General features: G+C 34.0%; 3 protein-coding genes across 4 annotated transcripts; 2 read left to right on the forward strand and 1 right to left on the reverse strand.

Moving 5' to 3' along the window:
- Positions 1-1,718: 1,718 nt before the first annotated feature.
- Positions 1,719-3,819, reverse strand: LOC148603400 (uncharacterized). The gene is made up of 2 exons (XM_088551857.1): positions 3,488-3,819; positions 1,719-3,109 (listed from the first exon to the last, which is right to left on the reverse strand). Exon 2 carries the CDS (start codon positions 2,228-2,230, stop codon positions 1,721-1,723), a length of 510 nt encoding a protein of 169 aa, XP_088407983.1. The 5' UTR covers positions 2,231-3,109; positions 3,488-3,819; the 3' UTR covers positions 1,719-1,720.
- Positions 3,808-9,123, forward strand: LOC148603401 (protein CFDP2-like). 2 transcript variants are annotated; one of them, XR_015916394.1, is made up of 2 exons: positions 3,808-3,910; positions 8,920-9,123. XR_015916394.1 is itself a non-coding variant. In XM_088551856.1 (2 exons), the coding sequence occupies exon 1, from the start codon at positions 5,583-5,585 to the stop codon at positions 7,065-7,067; it is 1,485 nt and encodes a 494-aa protein (XP_088407982.1). In that variant the 5' UTR covers positions 4,784-5,582; the 3' UTR covers positions 7,068-8,681; positions 8,920-9,123. The 2 variants fall into 2 exon arrangements, 1 of the variants encoding a protein (XP_088407982.1); XM_088551856.1 differs by lacking the exon at positions 3,808-3,910 and adding an exon at positions 4,784-8,681.
- A 7,839-nt stretch (positions 9,124-16,962) lies between these two features.
- LOC148603402 (uncharacterized) lies at positions 16,963-19,083 on the forward strand. The gene has a single exon (XM_088553077.1). It carries the CDS (start codon positions 17,008-17,010, stop codon positions 19,015-19,017), a length of 2,010 nt encoding a protein of 669 aa, XP_088409203.1. The 5' UTR covers positions 16,963-17,007; the 3' UTR covers positions 19,018-19,083.
- Positions 19,084-23,058: the final 3,975 nt, after the last annotated feature.

The raw sequence follows: 23,058 nt of genomic DNA on the forward strand, positions 1-23,058 counted from the left end.
ATTCAATGAAAGTTTGCATTTATGTTCCTTATGGAATCCCACACAAATTGACCATTGGGATTGTTGATTCATGAAAAAACATGGCCACCATTACTAAAAATAGAACATAGGGTCAGATGGCAGTTTTTTGCAAATAACTAAAAAAAAAACTGTTGCCTTTACCAAATTTCTGGCATTGGGTATAATTGTTAAGCATCATGAGAAGGACCTGTGCTGAAATTTTCAAAACCATTCATTGACTAATGTAGAAGTTACGACCCCTGAAACAGTTTTTTTGTTTTTTTTTGTTTTTTTTTTGGTTTTTTTTCACATGTACAACTTTAAAAATCTTCTTCTCTAAAACCATTTAAGATCATTGAATGAAAATAAGCATAATAATTCTTTAGTGTATTGTGCTCAAAATGACTGTTGTGATTTTTTATCTGTGAATAGATATACATGTAGCTGTGTGTACTAAAATGGAACTTATGGGTCATAAGACAGGTTTTTGAAAAAAATTCAAAAATTGTTGCCTTTAGCAAAAGTCTGGTTTAGGTCATGAAAATGCTATGAAAAGCATTTCCTGCATTTGACAATTTAGTTGATTTTAACTTAGCCTGTCTCATTCCTCAAGTTTTTCAATTAAGCAAATGGTTAACAAGGTGAGCGATTCTGGCTCTCTTGAGCCTCTAGTTTTACTACAGATTTGGACACCAAATTACACTTCATAATATCTATGTCGTTGCATATGAATAAAGCACATTTTCACTGTTATGCAAACATGTTTTCCAGACAATCCAAATAGCAAGTATACCTGAGATTTAATTAAAAAAAAACAGCCTTTAGAATCATCAAACCTTTAACATTCAGGGACTACATAATATTATTCTATACATCCCTGGCATAATTTTAAATTCTTTAAAATTGAAAAAACCGCTGTTTTCAGCATGGCCACCTTTTGTAGAAAGACAAAAATACATCTAGATCTAGCACAGTGTAGTTATACGTAAATATGAACTGCCTTAACATGCACCAGTTATACATATATTGGACAGATATAAATATTTTCAAAGAGGTATTTCCCCTGTGTTGCCTCATGAAATACTATTTTTAGCACAGTTTCAATTGTGATTTTAGGATCCAATCCAAGTTAATTACAAATTTAAGTCATCATTTCAGTTATATTTATTTAGTTTTGGTCTCTTGGGAGTTCATTGATAGCATAAATTATATTTTCAAGATCGTTAATACTGCAGACATGCATCAACAAAATAGAGTGCCACCTGTGTACTGACCAAATTACCCACATTATGTATGTAGAAGTTCAGTCATTCAGGATCATTAATGGTTGTATTATCAGCTGGGTTCTGCATACTTATGGCCCTAGGGATCCCCTGTATTTGACGATCACAATACTGGAATACCTGTATTGTCAAAAATACTAAACAAAATTTTGTTCTAGTATTGTTGTTCCAGTATTGTTACTTTCATATTAAAACATCTTGCATGTATTTATTATGTTGTGTGTACACAATTTTAATTAAATATATGATTTAAAAAAACATCTGTATTTGTTATCCAGTAAAATATTGTTATGTTATACCACTGAATGTAGAAATATAAACAACATTTATTTTTTTATATCTTTAATACAAAATATATAATTCTTATATGATAATAGCATAAATTGAGGAAATCGGAGCACTAAAAAGACAGTACATAACAAAATGTGAATAAAAAATTAACAAAAGGTATATATAACAAATTGTGAATTCAAATGTTCATACACAGCAATTGTCATTAATGCAAGTCTTAACTCATCAACTGTCTTCATTGGTAGTTGGCCTTCTTTCCTCATCAGTTCTGCAGTTTCTTGATTTTCGTTGATCTTCTGTTGTTGTTGATTATTGTTGAGTGACATTATATACTTTAATGATAACTTGACGGACATAGCTACGGCAATATTTGGGTCATCTGATATTTCAGCATCTGCTTCAGTTTGATGTTGGGTTTGAATCCTCTTTCTGTATTGGTACTCTGTTTCATCCCCTTTACATTTTCTTTTAGTAGTATGCCCATTTGGTTCAGATGAAGGTATCTGTACAGCTCTTTTACTGTCATACAAGGTTGAGTGTTGGTGCCATAAAGTAGATGCTATGTCTTTTGCGTCAGTTACTCCTTTGATGACTCCTGATTCTAAGTCATTGCTGAATTGGCTTGCCCATGTTGGTGGGTTGTCTGAAGCTGCCATGTCTATACAGTATTTGAGTTTTTTTTGTTTCTGGTAACTTCATTCTTCTTTACATGTGCTGAATACATCTCTGCAGTTATGGGTTGGAGTGGCCTGGTAATACCAGCATCGTCAAGTTGTTGAGTTGTCCATTCTCTGAAGTAACTGTTTTTATGTCTCATAATAACAATGTTAACTCTCTCTGTTACAGACATCTGGTTCGGAAAAATTGGGAAAGAAGCAATACTTGTCATGATGGTTTTTTTTAAGTATGACAAGACTAGATTGTTGTGGTTTATTTATAATACCATATGTTTACATAACCACGCTATTTTTCATTGAATTAAATTAATTAAGTCTTTGATCACTTTACATCATATATACAAGCTGTAACCAAGTAAAATATTTGAGAAATATGAAAATTATCTTCTGAACTTGATTACATAATTCTAATTAATTGAACTTTTGAAGTTAGATAATTCTTAGGAAATTCCAATTAGCACTCTTTTAAGTTCTTTGAAAAAAGTTTTTTATTGGATGCCCAGAATAATAATTCTGCTTTCTGCAAATTGGAACAAAAACAACACAAGCCATCTTATACCATATTTATGGTTGCTTGTGTGACTCATCATAACTGTTGAGATGACTGACTTCTACACACACCTTGCACCTAATGTTATCTTCAGTAAAGAGCCAGATGCAGTGATGAACTACATGAGAGACAACAAACTCCTTGCACAATCATGTACCTGTCCAACATGCCAGAGTCCTATGGAACTTGTCTGTAGACCAACTTCAGCAACAACTGATGGCTTTGGGTGGCGGTGAGAGAGATGTAATAAACGCAGAACCTTCATCACCATTCGTACAGGATCGTTCTTCGAGAAGTCCCGAATTACCCTAGATAAATGGTTATATATTTATGTATCTACTTATGGAGCCAAGGCAGCAAGGTCAAGACAGTACAACAGCAGACACAAATAGGTTAAAAGACAGTTATTTAGATGTTTCAGTACCTGAGAGATGTATGTTCAACCAAGCTGCTTAATACACCAGTCCAACTAGGAGGACAAGGGATTATAGTTCAAATTGACGAGTCTCTCTTTAATCACCAAGACAAGTACAACCGTGGAAGAAGAGCAAGTAAGGAGAAGTGGGTCTTCAGCCTTGCAGATACCTCAACAATTTTTAAACCTTTAAATTCTGACATTTTAAGAATATTTTTTCAACAAAACTATATAATTACAAGAAAAGGAAGTCAAATTTATCCCAACAAACCTTGTTTGGAAGATAATATTCCCGAATTAAAACACGAAGTGAACTGGCCTAGAAGCTGACATCTTGTTATGTTACGGTTGACTGCATTTTCGGAGTCATATGGTGGAACGAATTTTTATCATTTAAAGGTTAAATGTTTTTTTTCCCATTCCAAAAGCAATGATCACAAAAAAATTATGAAAACCTTCATTTTTGTAATTTTATTATACTACTTTCATACTCACCACATAATTTTCAAATGTATTTTATCTATGATAAAATGATGTGTGAATAAATTTCGTTGCGCCATTCAAAATCCTAAATATTTGCTGATCGCTATTCGGAAATGTGCTTCTCGGGTCTTATCGATTCTGGTGTTTATGGAATTTACATCTGTTGATTTAAAAGCAAATTTGGATGTTTTTAATGCAATTTCTGCATCTAGTAAGAAATTCATTTTACAGCCACGTCTTTTAACTTTGTACTTCAATCATTCTTAAATATTTTTATTTGATATTACTTTATATCTAGACAAAAACATCCCGCAGGTCGTTTTTTTTTTCAAAACAAATATTAATTCAAATTTTGAATTTTGAATAAAACTATTTTGAAAAGAGCTGAGAAAAATAAAATAATGCAGAATTTTCAAAAAAAAAAGATTTGAAGAAGAGGAAGAAGAAAACGGAAAAGAAGAAGATGAAGAAGAAGAAGTGTGTTCAGTGCATTAAATGTAGTTATTAAATTTACCATGTGTTAACTTTTTTTAGTTTATTTTCTATAGGGGTCCATGTTACTCATGTTTTTTAGTTCTTTGTTGATTTTAGTTTTTTGTGTGCTTTATATGCGGTTGTATATATGCATGTTGGTTGTTTTATCTGATTTGCAGGCTACCTTTCATTGAAGATATATAGGTCGCCTTAGGCTGTCGATTTTCCATTCCTGGTTGAGTGGTTGTCTCCTTGACATATTCCCGATTTCCATTCTTTTTATACCTTGGATTTGTAATCTCTTGATAATTTTTTTTTTTTGCACCTAGCCTTTGTAATATACTAAATGATTGTAGCACAGATTTAATGATTGGATATGAACTGAACACAAAACCAATGAATACCAAACACAAAACTGAAAGAAAAACGTAACACTTTAATATTTCAAAAGAAAAAAACAATAAAGTAGATCACATGTGATTTTGACTAGAAATGAAGGAAAATGTTGTAAATGTCTGAAACATAGTCTTCCAAGCAATGCAAGACAATGGCGGAACATAAACATTTTTTTGAACGTTTTCTTTATCTGTTGGTTTTTTTACTAAGAAGCGGGAAATATTGTCTGTTTGAACTTTGTTTTGTTTTTCTGGTCTACCACATTTTAAAACTGCTCGAGCTTTCCTCTTCTCTACTTATTTCTTGCTTTTTTTGTGTTTTTCTTACAATCCCCTTTTCTCTAGCTGAAACACCGGACCTTTCAGTGATTTTTTCTTCATAATTATATGTTCAGCTTGTGTGTTGGTGGCTTAATAACCACAGGGTAGTGATATGCGTCTAGTGCAGTAGTGATCGAACGTCTCTAGATCGCTACTGACCCTGGCTAGTCTACGTGTAGACGAAAAGGGGAGCAGCGTAAGCAGAAGCCTTCCTCTGCCAGTACATAGCCTCTACACTACCAAGACTCCTTCAATTTGCCTCCCCGAGGTAACACACGGTAACTTGGGTCTAGTATTCAAGGCTAACATGAAGGGGATCTCGGAGTAACAAGGACCCTAGAGGTGTAGAGTGCAGGCCCACCGGCGCGTGGAACACGCCCTGGCTCTCACCAACCTTGCCCCACCTATGGGTTAAATAGATCGCTGCCTTGTGATGGACTGTTGAGTCAAAGGCTACGGGAGACAACCCAGACAGGAAACGATGGTCAGACTGGGATCAAACCTTTGAAAGGGAACCTGTCTAGGAGAGGAAACTCTGATGTAAAACCCGGCTAGAAAGGCGTCGTCACCCATGGTAGGGAACCTATCTAGGAGAGCTGACTCTGATACAAAAGCATGTGAGGGACTTGCTGACCACCACATTAAAATAAAGCTGAAGCTAGAGGGCCAACCCCCCCCCACTAGTGGATACAAATGGTTACAGAAACGATTACAGTAAAAGTCATTCCTCGGACTCGTCAACGACTAGAGAAAGAGAACCAAACCAAACATCGAGGACAGCAAATGACGCGAAAGCTGATGAAGTTGTTCTCACCAAAACAACCAACAACCATAGGCACTTGGAATGTTAGAACAATGTATCAAAGTGGCAAAAGCTTGCAAATTGCGAACGAAATGGATAGATACAATATCGAAATTCTAGGACTCAGCGAAGTAAGATGGAATACAGCTGGAATGACAACACTATCTTCAGGTCATACGGTCATATTCTCAGGAAATCCAAATGAAGACGACATACATGACAAAGGCGTGGGATTCATGCTTACAAAGAAAGCCAAGAAATCGCTTTTGGAGTGGAATCCAATATCTGCAAGAGTGATATCAGCTAGATTTGACACTCGATTCCAGAAAACAACATTTATACAGGTGTATGCACCAACAAACACCGCAGACGAAGATGATAAAAATGACTTCTACAACTTATTACAATCAGTTGTTGATGCCGTTCCTAAAAGAGACATCCTTATCATCTTAGAAGAACTGAATGCCAAAGTAGGTGATGACAGAGGAGGTAGAGAAAGGGAGATAGGACCACATGGAATAGGGCAAATGAATGAGAACGGAGAGATGTTTGCTGACTTTTGCGCTATAAACAGTCTAGTAATTGGCGGTACTTGGTTTCCACATAAATCTTGTCATAAAACCACCTGGATTTCACCATCTGGAGACACTGAAAACCAAATAGACCACATAACAATAAGCCGTCGATGGAGATCTTCATTACAAGATGTACGAACAAAACGTGGAGCAGACGCAGCATCAGATCACCACCTTGTAATTGGACAAATTAAACTCAAGCTTTTAACAACAAAGAAAAGAGAGACTACAAAAAAGAAGTTTAATGTTGAGAAGTTTAAAGATCAGAAAGTGAAAGAAAACTTCCAAATTACACTCAGGAACAGATTTAGTACTTTATTAGATCTTGACAACGAAGAAATGAACAATGATATTGATGACATCTGGAACTCAACAAAGATATCCATTCTGGAAGCATGCGAAGAAACAGTTGGTTTCATTCAAGTGAAAAGAAAGAAATGGATGTCAGATCAAACATGGGATACAATATCTGAAAGAAGGGAAATAAAAGAAAAGTTGATGAGGGCCAAAACCAGACAGCAAAAGAAAAACCTGCAAGACATTTACAGCGCAAAAGACAGAGAAGTGAAGAAAAGCTGTAAAAGAGATAAAAGAAACCATGCTGAAAAGTTAGCAGTAGAAGCTGAAAACGCCTGCTTAAAAGGAGACATCAAAACATTGTATAACATCACAGGACAACTCAGTGGAAAGATCTCTCAAAATGAAAATTTACCAGTCAAAGATAAAAACAACAATACCCTCACAAAGCTAGAAGATCAGCTTGACAGATGGAAAGAACACTTTAGTGAGGTATTGAACTGACCACCACCAACAAATCCACCAATACTTGAAGAAGGTCCAACACTTAACATAGAGACTGACAAAATTACCGAAAATGAAGTAAGAAAAGCCCTAAAACATCTTAAGAATGGGAAAGCAACGGGAATCGATGGCATACCACCAGAAGCCCTCAAGTCCATGAATGACACTACCATTCAATATCTTCTTGGGCTATTAAACCAGATATGGGAAAAAGAAAAAATTCCAAAAGACTGGCAAAAGGGACTCTTGGTAAAACTACCTAAAAAGGGGGACAAATCCAATTGCAACAACTGGAGAGGAATAACTCTTTTGTCCATTCCTAGTAAAATCCTATGCAGTATAATCTTACAAAGAATGAAAGAAGAGATTGATAGCAAGCTGAGAGATGAACAAGCTGGATTTAGACAAGAACGATCATGTGTCGACCAGATTGCAACACTCAGAATAATTATTGAGCAAACGATCGAATGGCAGTCATCCCTATATATAAACTTTATTGACTTCCAGAAAGCATTTGACAGCATAGATCATCAGGTCTTGTGGAACATTCTAGGACACTATGGGATTCCTCCTAAGATTATTTCCATGATTAAGTTACTGTATGAAGAATTCTCTTGTCAGGTCGTACATGCTGGTACATTGACGGATCCTTTCCCTGTAACAACTGGCGTAAGGCAAGGATGCATTCTCTCTCCCCTTCTCTTTCTCATAGTCATCGACTGGATAGCAACAACAGCTTACAACGACCCTCATGGTATACAATGGACACTAACATCTCGTCTAGAAGACCTCGAATTTGCAGACGACATATGCACACTATCGCATCGTCTTCAAGATTCCCAACACCAGGTCAACCATCTCGAAGAAACAGCTAAAAGAACAGGATTGTATATCAACACAGCCAAAACCAAAGCCATGAGAATCCAACAAAACCAGATGGATCCAATATTGGTAAATAACCAACAGATAGAGAATGTAGATAAATTTACGTACCTTGGAAGTGTCATGAGTACAACTGGAGGCACTGACGAAGATGTACAAGCCAGAAAGATGAAAGCATTACAGGCTTTTTCCATTCTAAAGCCAGTATGGAAAAGTAGAACACTGAGAACGACTACTAAGATCAAAATTTTCAACAGCAATGTTAAGTCTGTCTGTTATATGGTTGCGAGACCTGGAGAGAAACAGAAAACACCATGAAATCTATACAAGTCTTTGTTAACAAGTGCCTAAGAAATATACTGAATATCAGATGGCCAGAAAAAATAACAAACAAGAAACTCTGGCAAAGAACAAAACAACAACCAATAGAAAACACCATTCGAACCCGAAAATGAAAATGGATTGGTCATACTTTAAGGAAGAACAATAAAAACACTACAAAGCAAGCTTTAGATTGGAATCCCCAAGGGCAAAGAAAAAGAGGAAGACCAAAGAACACCTGGAGGAGGGGTTTGAACTCTGAACTGAAGAGAGTAGGACTAATGTGGAAGAATTGTAACACCATCGCCCAAAACCGAAGCGAATGGAGAGAAACTGTAGTCGCCCTATGTCCACCCATGGACGAAATGGAATAAATCAAAAATCATATGTTCAGCTTTATTATATTAAATAGTTAAGTTTAGCTAAGATTATTGTCACGTAGCTTTTACCTATGTTTTATTAATATCATTTTATACTCATTCATGTATACATATATTATGGTGTAATTTACATTATAGAACTATTACTATTGACGCTAAATATCTCTAGGGATCATTTGTTGTCACTGTTCAAACCTGATATTCTCTGAAACAAAACAAAAATAATGCAAAAAGATGTTTGAGTATGTATTTACGTATGATTTTTTCAGATATTCCTTGCTTGCGATGACATACAGAAATGGAGGACATTTTAATTGCAACATGAAAATTCAAGGATCTTGGTATCTCTATGATGGTCTAAGGGAGTACCATAGTGCAGGAACTGCCCTACAGAAACTATGCTCACCAGAACCAAGACAAGGCTATAGACAAAATTATGTTTTATATTACCGTAATAAAATATCACTGTGAACCATGTGCTTTATAATATGCATTTTTCCTATAAGCATACCTGGGTTATTGCTCTTGCAGAGATCAAAAAGCATTCATTTCAGGAAATCAAAAAAAAAAAAAAAATAGATTAGTTTCTCAAAAAAAAATTTGCTGAAAGTGTAAAAAAAAATTCCAATTTTATTTTGGTCTGAATAAAATAAGGAAATTCCAGCCCCCCCCCTTCCCATCCCCCCACCATAAGAAAATGGTTCGTGCCTTACTCCCGCAAAATGGCGACCAATGATAAAACCTCGCATTTTGACTATAAACAAAAAATGAAAATATCCGATGAAAATATGAAAGATAAACATAAAATGCGTGGTTTTATGTTATAGAATAGTTTGTACCTTCAGTTTCAGGGGCTTAAAAGTAGCATTATGGCAGCTTCATTTGTGTATAATACATGTACATACTTTGTAAATGCGATTGAGATCCAAACCAGTCTCCGAAAATATTTGCTAGTTTCGATGATAAAATACAATGGAATCATAGCTTTTCCAGGATAGGGTTGGCCATAACAGTCTGCAGTATTGCCCCCAGATGTAAACAAAAATGACGTAATCAGTATTAGCCATAATTCTTGGATACTTAAAAATCGTGAAACGATAACGAAAAAAAAAAACTAAACTAAAAGAATAGATAAAAAGAGAATTGAAACTATACAATTCAAAACGTAATGAATCAAAAAGAAATAAAAACAAAATAAGAGGATATAAATAAAAACTGAATGAAACAAAATAAATGAAATAAAAGACATTTCTATGGCAAGCCAAAGTGGACAAAATCAATACTTTGCAATATTAGAAAATGAATTTCTAATATTACAAAATATTTTTTTTAATATTAGAAAAGATTTTTTAATATTAGAAATTCAATTTGTAATATTAAAAATTCATTTTCTAATATTACAAATTCCTGATTTAGTAATATTATAAAATATCACACATTTTGTAATATTACAAAATGAATTTGTAATATTAGCAAATCAGTCACATTTTTTAGTATTACAAAATGATTTTTAATTTTAAAAAATCGTAACTGAATATGACAAATTCATTTTCTTATATTAGAAAATCAATTTCTTATATTAAAAATCGTTTTTAATGTTAGAAATTCAATTGAATTTTTAATATTAAAAAGTGTTTTGTGATATTAGAAATCTAATTTGTAATATTAGAAAATGAAAATGTTAATTAAAAAAAATCATTTTTTTATATTAGAAAACACTTATTTTCTAATATTTTAAATTCCTTATTTAGTAATATTATAAAATATCATACATTTTGTAATATTACAAATTGAATTTGTAATATTAGAAAATCAGTCAAATTTTTCAATATTACAAAATGATTTTCTAATATTAAAAAATCGTCATTGAATACTAATATTAGAAAATCAGTTTCTAATATTCAAAAATAGTTTTTTTTAATATTAGAATATTAAAAAATGATTTTTTAATATTAAAAATGTGTTTTGTGATATAAGAAATCCCATTTGTAATTTTAGAAAATGAATTTGTAATATTAAAAAATCATTTTTTAATATTAGAAAATGCTCATTTTTGTCCTCTTTGGCTTCCCATGCATTTCGCAGTATATCGGAACCATGAAGTTTACAATTTGACCACAAGATATTTCGGACACTGACAACCCATATTCCTTAGGAATGCAGGACATGTCGGCCAATAGGCATTTCAGACGATGACAATTAGGAAAATGCATTATGACCATTAAAACTGTATATCATTACAAAATTTACCATATTGGACGGTTATAAGAATAGTACATATATATTAAATCAGACCTGACAAAAATTATCAAAAGTGTTTTAATTAATGTTTAATAAAAGGCTTCACCTTCTTCATATTAAAAAAATGAATGTACATGTACAAACAAACAGAAAAAAAATTATTAAAGACCTGTTTCTGCCTAGGAGAATTATAATAATTAATCATGATATTACACAAATGCACTATCAAATAACTCATTTCCAAATTTAGTTTGTACATTTCATAAACACCTGCTATACATGTACATGTACATATGCAACATGCAATGTACATCATAATCATAAGTGGAAAAAATAAACTCATTTTTTTCATTATACATGTAAGTCAATCTACTAAAAAAGTCATCTCTAGTGACAGTTAAAAGTTTGCAAGGTAAAAAGTCTTACATGTATCTGCCTTGATAATATTCCATGCTCTCAGTTTTAAGTGGAGTCCGAGTTGCTCATTTACTGTTGTTACTTTTGTGGTATTATTTTGGTTATTTTATGATCTTAGTTGTGTGGGTCTGGATTACATTCTTTTGATTTCTGCTAGAATCTAGGTTCCCATGATTACTCTTGAACATAATTTACTGACTTTGACCTTCACTGCTAAACAGTTAGTCCTCTTTACAAAGAGTGCAGTTTCGTATGTTTCCCCTGAAATAATAAAATTTGAAAATGTCATCTTTAGTAGTTCTATTATGTTGATGGGAAACCACTAGAAAAAGGGGTTTACAAACTCTATTTATTATTTTACATGCATTTTGTACAAATGTACATATGTACAGATATTGTCATAAAAGGACAAAGTGCCCATTTTAAGGACCTGCATCTCCTCCATTCAAAATCCTAACTGCAACACTGTATGAGAATGTCAAATTGCAATTAATGTCGTCACTTTTACTTTCATCCCAAACTCAGTTACCAAAAACAAACAATACGGAAATGTCTGAATTTTAGGTAAAAGAACAAATGTACTTACAGTTCAAAACACACATAAATATTTTATCTATTTCTAAAATAAGTTACTTTAGTGATAAATTTCATTTAAAATATATATGAATATTCAACGATCTCTGCTTATCCATGTTGAAGTTTATGTTCTTTTCGTTCTGCAGATGCTATTTTCAGTGAAACTTAATACTCATAAAAAAGAAATGCTGTTCTCCCTTTTAGGCAATGCCTACTCTGTATTCCATGTATTAGATGGCAGACACACTTTAAGCTAAAGCATATCTGACTTACTTTTAGATAAAACTTTGCTTGTCCTTCATTTTTAGCTCACCTGGGCAAAGGCCATGTGAATTATTGCCATCACTTGACGTTCGTCAGCGTCGTTGTCCATCATTGTAGTCGTCTTCGTTAACAATTTTTCAAAACTCTTCTCTGACACTACATACAAAGTAATGTACTTGACCAATTGGAACCAAACTTTGTATGAATGTTCCTTGGGGTATCCTGCATAGAACTGGTGTGGGGATTTTTCATCCTTCAAAAAACATGGCTGCTGTTACAAAAATAGAACATAGAGGTCAGACAGTAGTTTTTCGTTTATATCTCCAAATTGTTAGGTTTAGTCAAATTTTATGGGTAAAAGTGTTCAGCAAGATGAGATCTATCTGTGGTCAAGTTTTCCTTTTAGTCTGTTAAGCCATGTTGGGGTTATTGCCCCTTTTTTATGTTTTTTGCTATTTTTAATGGTATTTCTTTCAAAAATCTTCTCCTCTGACACTACTTGACCAATATCTTCTTGAGTCAAAATTGTTGGACAACTTGTTAAATTTATTGCCCACGAAGGACAAACTTTAACCAGGTGAGTGATTCAGGTTCCTGGGTGCTTCTCGTTTTAATATCAATTAGTTAAAATCTTTGTGTAATTAAAAAAAATAATGAAATCCATACAGACCCACAATGCAATATCATTGGCAAATCCAGTAGGGTCCAGGAGTTGGAACCTCCTCTCGTTTTGGTAGAATTCAGTTAATTTAGGCAATCAAAATGTTTGATTTTTGAGCCAAGTTTTGGTATGAATCGAATAAACGGTCTCCGAGAAATCTCCAGGACATCTTTACGTGCAGAAGAAGTATAATAATAATAATAATAAGAAGAAGAAGAAGAAGAAGAAGAAGAAGAAGAAGAAACGGAGCAAAAACGATAAGTTGCAAAACTTCGTTTTGGCGACTTAATAATACAGAAGATACGGTGCAAAAACAATTAGTCCACGACACTTCGTGTTCGGAGACTTAATAATAAGAATAGTAAGAAACACAGTAAAAAGTCACCTTCACTTCGTGGTCGGCGACTTAATTATTGTATTAATTTATTATAATGTAGGACAGAAATTATAACGTTACAGAGATACTGTTTGCAAAATTTCAATCAACCAGTACTGATTGATTGATTGTTGGGGTTTAACGTCCGAGCAGCAATATAGGGTATGTAAGTCTCGTCACGTAACTGTAATATCGTTTTGGTGTCATTTTATGGCCTGGGAACTAAACGCATTATCTTGGCTATCAAATCTAATCTATATCTAAAGATACATAATACAGACTAAGACATAAATGCACGTGTAACATGCAAAGCAAACTCCGCCCATCTTTCACGCTATTAGCTTATTTTAATACATTACAGTGACTCCGTGATTTTATGATAATGGGTCCCCATCTCCCGTTCAAATGCATACAGATTCGTCATTAACATAGCATTGAGTTCAATGTTAAAAGCAAATATATATTTTTGCGAAAAAATACTGATAAAAAATGACAAATATCTAGTTCTACTGAATAAAAGTGTTAGAAAAGCATAGAAATAGAAGATTGTGCATAGCGATACAGCGTTTTTATTTCCTGGAAGTGAACAATATAATGCAGACCGGCCTTCGGATTTCAATACGTTCTACATTTAAAATTCCGGCATGTAAACTGAAACTAGAACGAGACTTACAAACCCTATTTTAGCTATATTCAGACAATGAACATGAAATGGATGATAAAATGAACATGAATGATGATGAAATGAAAAAGGGATGGGACACAAGGAAAATAGGGTCGACAAATTTAGATTGCCACCAGAAAAAGGTAGGAATGGGTAAGGTCGGGCAATTTAGCCTCCTGTGGCGGATCGCAAAGGTTCCTACTCCTATCGAATACCACAGCAGGGTTCTTTAACGGGCGAGGAACGTGACATATTTCCCAACACGGTGCACCACTATGGTTTGCGGTCAGGTTTTCCATATTATAGCGCGACAACCCCAGCATGTAACATGCCAGGGGTACCGCATTCCACCACCTGGGGCATACATCCCAGTTACTCTGTAGGCAGAGCGCCTAGCCCCCGGCTAGGTTTCTGAGCACTATTTAGTCGCCTTTTACGACAAGCTTAACGCTGCTACAGGCCTATTCATTTAACACCCGGACCTGCACGGGGCTCAACCAGTGCTGATAGGTGGCTTAAAAACCAGTAAAAATCTGGGACAATGATAACCACCCAACCTCTATTTTTGTCTGATTTTGCACACAATTATATGTACATGTAAGAATATTTTTCATAAAGAGAAGGATTCTGTACTTCCATATGACGTGGCTAAAATACATATATATTTTCATGCATTTACATATTGTAACATATTGTAATTATCAAAGGCACTGTTTTCATATATTCTTGATTTCTTTTCATTGGTAATCCCTTTCAAAGTTTCACTAGATGTAGCGAGAAGAAAGCAAAAGCAAAATGGACTATTTTTGTGTTGTGACACTATTTAGTCATGAAACAAAGTTTATAATTCTCAAGTGCTGGTACATGTCAACATCTCTTAATAAAAACTACAAACATGAAGTGTGATTTGGTAGCACTTATTTGTTGGCAAAACATAAGAGTTACTTGTATTTTAAGGTAATACATACATGTATTGGTGAAACAATCAAGCAGAAAAAAATGAAAGAATGCACATACATTATTGAAGGCAAACAGGTGTAAAACACTCTGCTTAAGCGCAATAATGATTCATCATAAAAAATGGTACTCATGGGTATGGGTTCTCTAGTAATCTTTTTGTTTTGGAAAGTAGAAAAAGTGGATTTATATTCAAAGTGCAATTGTTTTCAAGAAAGACATAATATTTCCTGCATCACTACATCTCTTTATCCTTGACTTTCCATCTTGATTGGAATCTTAAATTGCTAAAATATATGAGGTACAAAGTTTTTTTTGTTTAAAGATCTTTAAACTGCATAGTAGTTTTGAAAAGACTTTGTATCCTTGTTTAAATTGAAAAATTCCTAGTTAATTATTTATAGTAAAAAAGTGTATAGTTTAGACATTTTCAACTCAGGGCCTGATCTAAACACCAATGACAAGGACAAGCTTCAGTAAATTCTGTTTGAAAACTAACAATATTGATATATTTGTTCATTTAATCTACTACAAATCACTGTCAAAGAGAACACAAACAAGGAGAAGTTTTTTGCTCATTTCTCCCTTTAGATTAGGTCCTTGGTCAACCTAGCTCCCCTACTCCACAGGATTCATTTCTACTTCATGCATCTCCAACCCGAAATTTCAAAGTGTGGATTTTTTCTTACTTTGGAAATCCATCAGTATTGATAGTCAGTGATTCACAGCGGAGATCATATTTTTTAAGAAATTCTGGTTAAGGTGGAAAGTGTCGATTTTTGAGATTTGAGGACAATCATAAACGGACACAGCCAGAAATACCGAAAAACAATAAAAGAAAAGAAGACCATAAATACATTAATAAACAAGCAGTATTGATATGCATTTCATTAAAACAGATGGTTCTCTTTAAAATGACTAAGTCTTTGATCGGTTTATTTAGCTTACAATTTGGTTACAAGAATATTTATGGGGTCTTTGTTGACTCAGTGCCTCAGCACTTTGATTTACTGCAAATTTTTACAGCAGTATTACAACTGAACTAGGACTGTATATGGTATTATTTTTTATTTATTTACAATATTTGTATAGCGCATTATATAATATTACAATTACTCTAAGCGCTTTACATACATAAAAATATCGCACAATATAAACAATAATAATGTAAATAATATAAATTAAACAATGTAAAAAATCAATTTGAAAACAGAATTTAATTAAAGGATATCTATTGACCAAAATATAAAAAAAATACTTTTAATGAATTTAAAATTATTCTATAAAAAACTGTAATAAATTAGCAATAAAATTTAAAACTTAATATGATTATATAAAAAATATTAAATAAGAATCATGAAATAAAAATTTGAGCAAATTAAATGATCATATCAAAATAAATATAAATAAATAAAGCAACATAGATATAATTCATCAAAAATAAAATAAAAAATGAAAATTAAGAGCCAAAGAACGTTCACATGAAATCCGAGTTAGCTAGTCTAAAAAGATGAGTCTTAACATTTTTTCTGAATAGTTCGAGTGATGTGATTTTCCTGATGTCACTGGGCAAACCATTCCATAATGTGGCAGCTGATTTATCGAAGCTTCTTTCACCGTATGTTTTTGTTCTCACTATTGGTTGTTTGACAAGCATTTCATTCTCAAAATGTAATTGTGTAGATGGAACATATAAAGGGAGCAGTTTCTTCAAATAAATCAAATGTAGGTCTGAAATAATGCAGCACAACGTTATTAAGTAAATTCAGTAATGGTTCCCGTGGGAACAGAATAATGGAAATGGCATAGAATGACCTTTCCAGCAGTACAGTGAAATTTATTCGATAGTTACCATGACAATGGGGTTACCATAGTAAAAAGTGAAATTGTTTTCCTCTTTTACATGCCAAGACGGCTTCATACAGTAAAAATATGCAACTTTGGACACTTGTCAGTATTTCCAATATTTTTCCATGTAATCTATATCATTTTATGAACTCTAAATAAAAATGAAAGTAGAAATGTCTAATTTTAGTTTATCTCTTTCTGGTGTACCAAAATCCATGAAATGTTTTTTTTTTAAATGCGCCTAACTAAAATATGGATTTTTGATCATTTATCTGTAAAAGTTAGATTGAAACGACTTGTCATTTTTGTGTTTTTGTTTTCGTTTTTATTCTGAACGCTGTGTGAAAACCAGGATGTTTATTGTAAATAAAATGGCGCAGAGCAAGCCAATGTCTAGTATGAAGGATTTAAACACTATATGCCCTCTCTGTTCTCAAACTTTCCGTTCACCGAAAATTTTACGATGCTTGCATACATTTTGTGAAGAATGTCTACATGAGTATTTCCTGTCTCTTTCACGGAGTAAGCGAACTGAAGGCAAAATAAACGAATATTGTTGTCCAACCTGCAAGTTCAAATTAAAACTGACGTACGATGAAGATGTTGAAAAATTGTCAGGTAAATTACATCGTAATGTTGTCATGGAAACGTTATTAACTGCATCTAATGAAACCGAGCAAAAATGTAATCCGTGCGAAAGATCAAAGGAAACTGTGCTTGCATCTATATGGTGTAACGTTTGTGTGGAGGCCTTTTGCGAAACATGTCACGCTGTACATAGCAAGATGAAACTTACATTGTCACATGAAGTTATTCCGATAAAGGATTTCCGGTTGCCTTGTAAGAGTGTAGACCTTGATGTTATCATTCCAGATTGCCACAAACACGCCGGTAAAGAGCTTGTAGTATTCTGCCATGATCACAAAGTACTATGTTGTTGTTCTTGTCCTTGTATAATTGACAAAAGATGCAAAAAGATGTCATCAGTTAATGACATGATTTCTGACCGCGAATCAGAAAATAGTTGGAAATTGATGTTAGATAACATAAGAAGTGAAGCAAAAACATTAAAAACCGAAAAAGAAACGGAGAAATCTGAAATGAATGCAGTCGTTGAAGCTGTGGAGAAAAAAGCAACAGAGTTCTTCGAAAAAATTAAATGTATGTCAGACAGTCTTTTTAATACATTTGTCAAACAAATTCATACTGCCCGTGACGAAGAGAACACACACTATAATATCAGAATTCGTCTTCTTGAACAATTTATAAAGAACACTGAGCATTGGATAAGCATGGCATCCGTCGTTCAGGAACATGGTTCTTCAAAACAAATGCTTTTGCTGAAAGAGACATTTAAAGAACAAATCAAAGCATCTTTACATGAACTTCATAAAAATTGCAAAACTGGTGTGGCTTGGAATTGTGAGTTTCAACCGAACGAAACTATTACCAAGGCGGTTGAAAAGATCACAGATTTTGGGTGGTTGATAAAAAAAGAAAAGCTGTTGTTCGGACAGGTCGAACGACTCATGATGTCTTGCGAGGCTTTGGACATAACCATTAGGCCGAACTGTAGATTCGATGACATCAAATGTGAATTTGTCGGTTCAATTCACCACGAAGACTCGTACTTTACTTGCGGAACATGCATCAATGAAAATACAATTGTACTTGGAAATTCTTCAACGAAAAACAAACTCCAGTTAATTGACAAAAAAAGTGGGGATAATTTATCTGTTGTGGAATTTCAAGGTGATTGTTATAGACTTTGTTTTGTACCTGATTACAAATGTATTTTTATATCCTGCTATGAAACCGAGGGTGGACTCTACAGATTAAGTTTTTCGCAAGACACTTTCACTGATGCTAGGAAGCTTAAATTCACGGAAGATTATGTTGGTGCTATGATTGAGCGAAATGGTACAATTTATATTATTGTAGATCTCGCCATCAAACAGTTTCCTGTCAAACAGGATCCCGAGAGTTTAGAACCGATGTCAACTTGTTTCGCTGCCAATACCGATTGTGGAAGGAATGGCATGGTCGTCTTCGAGGACCGTTTAATATTTACTACTAAAAGCGATGAAGTCAAATGCAATACATTTGATGGAACCGACGTGTTTTGTTTTGACGAAATTGAAACTCCATGGTGTCTTGAAGTCCTACCGTCAGGAGCTGCATTGGTAGTAGACAGGTCAGGAACCGGGTCTTTACATGTCATATCCGAAGATGGCACTCAACACAAAACACTTGTTGAGACATTTAAAAATATCACAGAACCTTACGATATCTGGATGGATGAGGATGGGTGGACATTTTACATAGCGGGAGGAGAGTACATTGAAGTTTATAGATTATTATAATGTATACCTATTTCTTGTGCCAGGCGTTGATAAAGTAATAGAAGCAATAAAATATTTTAAGTTGGATATGGTCGTGTATGATTTTGAAATAAGATATAATGTTATTACCACTTATTGCATGGTAACCTCAGAATGCACTTACTACATTAGGTTATTTTTCGACATTGAAAAAAAAACTCGATAGATTTCTTGGTGGTTCCGTCTATTACTTTCCTTTTGGATATAAATGGTAACAGTACTTTAAGCTACATGCTAATGTCACAGCGTTTATAAATTGTACAGTTGTATAAGCAACATTATGCTAAATGCAACTATTTTTCTATCTGTCGTGACCCGTGTTTGATATATTCATGAATTGCAAATACTCAAAATGTTGTCAGCTTTTCTTTCACCTATGGCAATATCCCTTCTGCAGCTGCTTGTGGAGTTTTCATATCACAACTCATACGTTATGTCAGAGCTTGCCATAACTACGCAGACTTTCTGTACCGCGCTAGACTTCCAAGTAAGGCTTCTGGAACAGGGTTATGTTAAACCGATTTGTTTAATTAAGATGTCATGATTTTCCATTTCTCTTTCTTCTACCCCGGATATGACTTTTGTATGAGCAACTCGGCAGGTTTTCTAGAATAGCAGAGGACGCTTACCCTACCGGTGCACCTGGTCCATGCTCCCAGTTAGTGGAGGCCAAGTCCATATACTTTTGATACCTTGGATTTATTATTTTGGTTATTTAATGTTCTTTGTTGTGTGTGTCTGTTTTCCTTGTCTGGTTTCTCTCCCTGGATTACATTCTTTTGAATGATTTCCGCTAGAATCCAACAGAGAAGAATATCAGGTCGTCCGATCATTTCTCAATGTGTTTCTCCTACTAAATATTTGGATAGACTTCTTGACTATTTTCTGCTACCTATAGGTAAACACCAAGGAACTAAAATGTACGCGACATCTTGGAACATTTACAGTCTCTGAATGACTACAAATTTCCTATGAGCTTATGATATAACAAGCATGCATACAAACATGTTCAGTCATGAACTAATTACAATGTAAGGTGACTGAAAACGTCTACTTTGATATTAAAAGAAAGAAGACTTTGCTATTCCACTTTCGAGCAAAGAGAATTTACTTCTGTTATTAGAATTTGATTTAATTCTTAATACTGATGAATTTAAATTTGCTAACTCTTATTTCATCTAGCGTATAGGATTTGCAATGGGGACAGTCCTTAGCCCTGAAATATGGACATACTAGCGTATGAAATTATTAACTTCGTTGTTGAGAAGTTCCCAAACAAGCACAAGATAATTATGCATCAAAAGTTCCGAGATGATCGCTTTATTGATTTCAACGGGTCTTTTGATCAGCTTCAAATAAAAAACGTGACCTACTCAAATTTATTTATACGCGTACGTTCTCTAAGTCCTCGTTAGATTTCTTAGATTTAATAATAAAAAAGTGCGAATGTTTTCAAGCAACCTACTAGATACAAAGTCCTATATAAGGGAAACTGAAAGTTTTCAATACCTGCATAGAAATAATGCACATCCTTTAAATGGACTATGCACTATTAGTTGTGTCGTGGGCGCTGATATGTTTAGAAGAAGCAGCTCCTCGTCCGATTTCTGGCTACTAGATACAAAGTCCTATATAAGGGAAACAAAGTTTTCAATACCTGCATAGAAATAATGCACATCCAAATGGAACCTTTAAAGGTCTCATTAAGGGTAAAATCTTACAACACTTAAGACTTTTTAAAATAGTAGTCAAATGTGCTTAACGTCTAATATCAACAAAGCTTCTCGACTTCTGAAATTCAGCAAAATATGCAAAATATGCCTGCCCACTATAGCTCATTCATGTAGTGCTACATATTGTTTGTTCTCTGTCATATTTGTCATATATGTATATTGTGTTATTTGCTGTAGCATTAATTTGCTGATGCAATAAAGTTTTCATTCAATTTCGTATATGTTACGAAAGCACTGGTTTTATAACATTAATGACCCTGAATGCTCTCAACTATTAGAACGATCATCCATCGTAGTCTTAAAACGAGGAACTGTGGTCAAACCTTAATCACACACGTCTATAATGAACAATTAAACTATAAATATAACTCCATAGCACTTTTTAACATGCTAAAGATAAAATCATCACCTATACATACCATTCTTGAAATATGCATCTTTTACATATTTGTCCAGTGTGGTGGACGTGTTTTTCAACAAACGGTCGGCATTCGAATGGGAACAAATTGTGCCCCTTTACTTGCTGACCATTTCCTTCACTCTTATGAGGCTGACTTTATAGCTGATCTGATCCGAATGAAAGAAAATCGTTTAGATAGATCCTTTAATCTCAGTTTCCGCTATATAGATGACGTATTATCTTTAAACCATCCTACTTTCGGGGGTTTGATACATCGCATCTACCCCAAAGAACTTGAGGTAAAGGATACTACAAACACTGTGAAGTCAGCCTCATATCTTGACCTACACTTAGAAATCGATAGTAAAGGAAAACTATTGACCAAACTTTACGACAAACGTGATGACTTTTCATTCAAAATTGTCAACTTTCCTTTCATCTGTGGCAACATCCCTTCAGCACCTGCGTATGGAGTGTTCATATCACAACTCATACGTTATGCCAGAGCTTGCCGAAACTACGCAGACTTCTTGTATCGCGCCAGAATTCTAACAAATAGCTTCTGGAACAGGATTATGTTGCTACAAGATTGATGCATGTCATCACTACAGAAATTTTATGGTCGTCATCATGAACTCGTGGATCGTTATGGTGTATCCATCTGCACCATGAAAACTGATTTATTCAACGAGTCGTAGTTTTCCTTTCCTCGTTTGTCTACCCGGACTTGACTTTTTATGAGCAACTCGGCGGGTGTCTCTAGGAAAGCAGAGGACGCTTACCCTACCGGTGCACCTGGTCCATGCTCCCAGTTTTTAGTGGGGTCCGAATTGCTCATTTGCTTTTGTTACTTCGTATGTATTATTTCAGTTACTATATGTTCTTTGTTGTGTATGTCTGTTTTACATGTCTGGTCTTTGTCCCTGGATTACATTATTTTGATTACCGCTATAACCTTGGTTCCCTTGGTTACTCTTACAAAATACATGTAATTACGAAACTAATTAATATATTTCAACATATACTGGTGGGGTGGCTGATGATCGGAAGCCAATACAAAATCCGTGAAATATACTTGTGATATATGTAAAATACACTCAGTTTTACTAAACTGTATTGAAATACAATCATGAAGTTATCCTTAAGTTATAATGTTATATATTTGCACTATAGAACAAATGTAGGTGTGCAAGAATTCTAATTAGATATAATATACAATCATGAACTTACTCATACTTCCTGCGTAATAGATATATTTTGGGGTGGGGTGCTAAAAGTACAATATACATGTATACAAGATGATCAATCTAGATTGACTATGCACTATTAGTTGTGTCGTGGGCGCTGATATGTTTAGAAGAAGCAGCTCCTCGTCCGATTTCTGGCTACAGACAAAGCCATGTCTTGTTTAGGCCAAGTCTTAGTAAAATTTAAATGGTAAATTTTCATCAAACCTTCACAAGAAATATGGGGTGGGAGGGAGGATTTTATTTTTTATTCCTTACCAGATATTTACTAGCCTGATTTTAGTTATTATTTGGATAAGTCCTAAATCCATAGCCATTTTAGTTCCAGAGAAGAAACATCATTTTAGTCACCAAGAAATGAAAGATTTGTGTGATATAGTACCTCAATAATAGAAACTGACGTGAAAAAAATTCTGTATTTGAAATTCCCGTCCCAGGTTTTAGGGGCAGGAGGGGATGAAACTCTATTATTAATTTCATTTGATCTTAAAAAGAATAAAATATCTAATTGAATTGAATCTTTACATTCACATGCCATCCCTTGATCTTTATATAATTAATATATATTTATATAGTATTTTTCGATTTATTTTTATTGTAATGTAGACTGGCAAAAAAATCTGCCATATACCTGGAAAAAAAG

Source organism: Perna viridis, chromosome 11 (assembly GCF_037379345.1).
Source record: "Perna viridis isolate PV_CMFRI_1.1 ecotype Kerala chromosome 11, ASM3737934v1, whole genome shotgun sequence".
In the NCBI taxonomy this organism is placed as follows: Eukaryota; Metazoa; Mollusca; class Bivalvia; order Mytilida; family Mytilidae; genus Perna; species Perna viridis.

Bases quoted from the DNA above. Each gene is read 5' to 3' on its own strand.
- LOC148603400 (XM_088551857.1), bottom strand. From the start codon at position 2,230: ATGGCAGCTTCAGACAACCCACCAACATGGGCAAGCCAATTCAGCAAT.
- LOC148603401 (XM_088551856.1), top strand. From the start codon at position 5,583: ATGGTTACAGAAACGATTACAGTAAAAGTCATTCCTCGGACTCGTCAA.
- LOC148603402 (XM_088553077.1), top strand. From the start codon at position 17,008: ATGTTTATTGTAAATAAAATGGCGCAGAGCAAGCCAATGTCTAGTATG.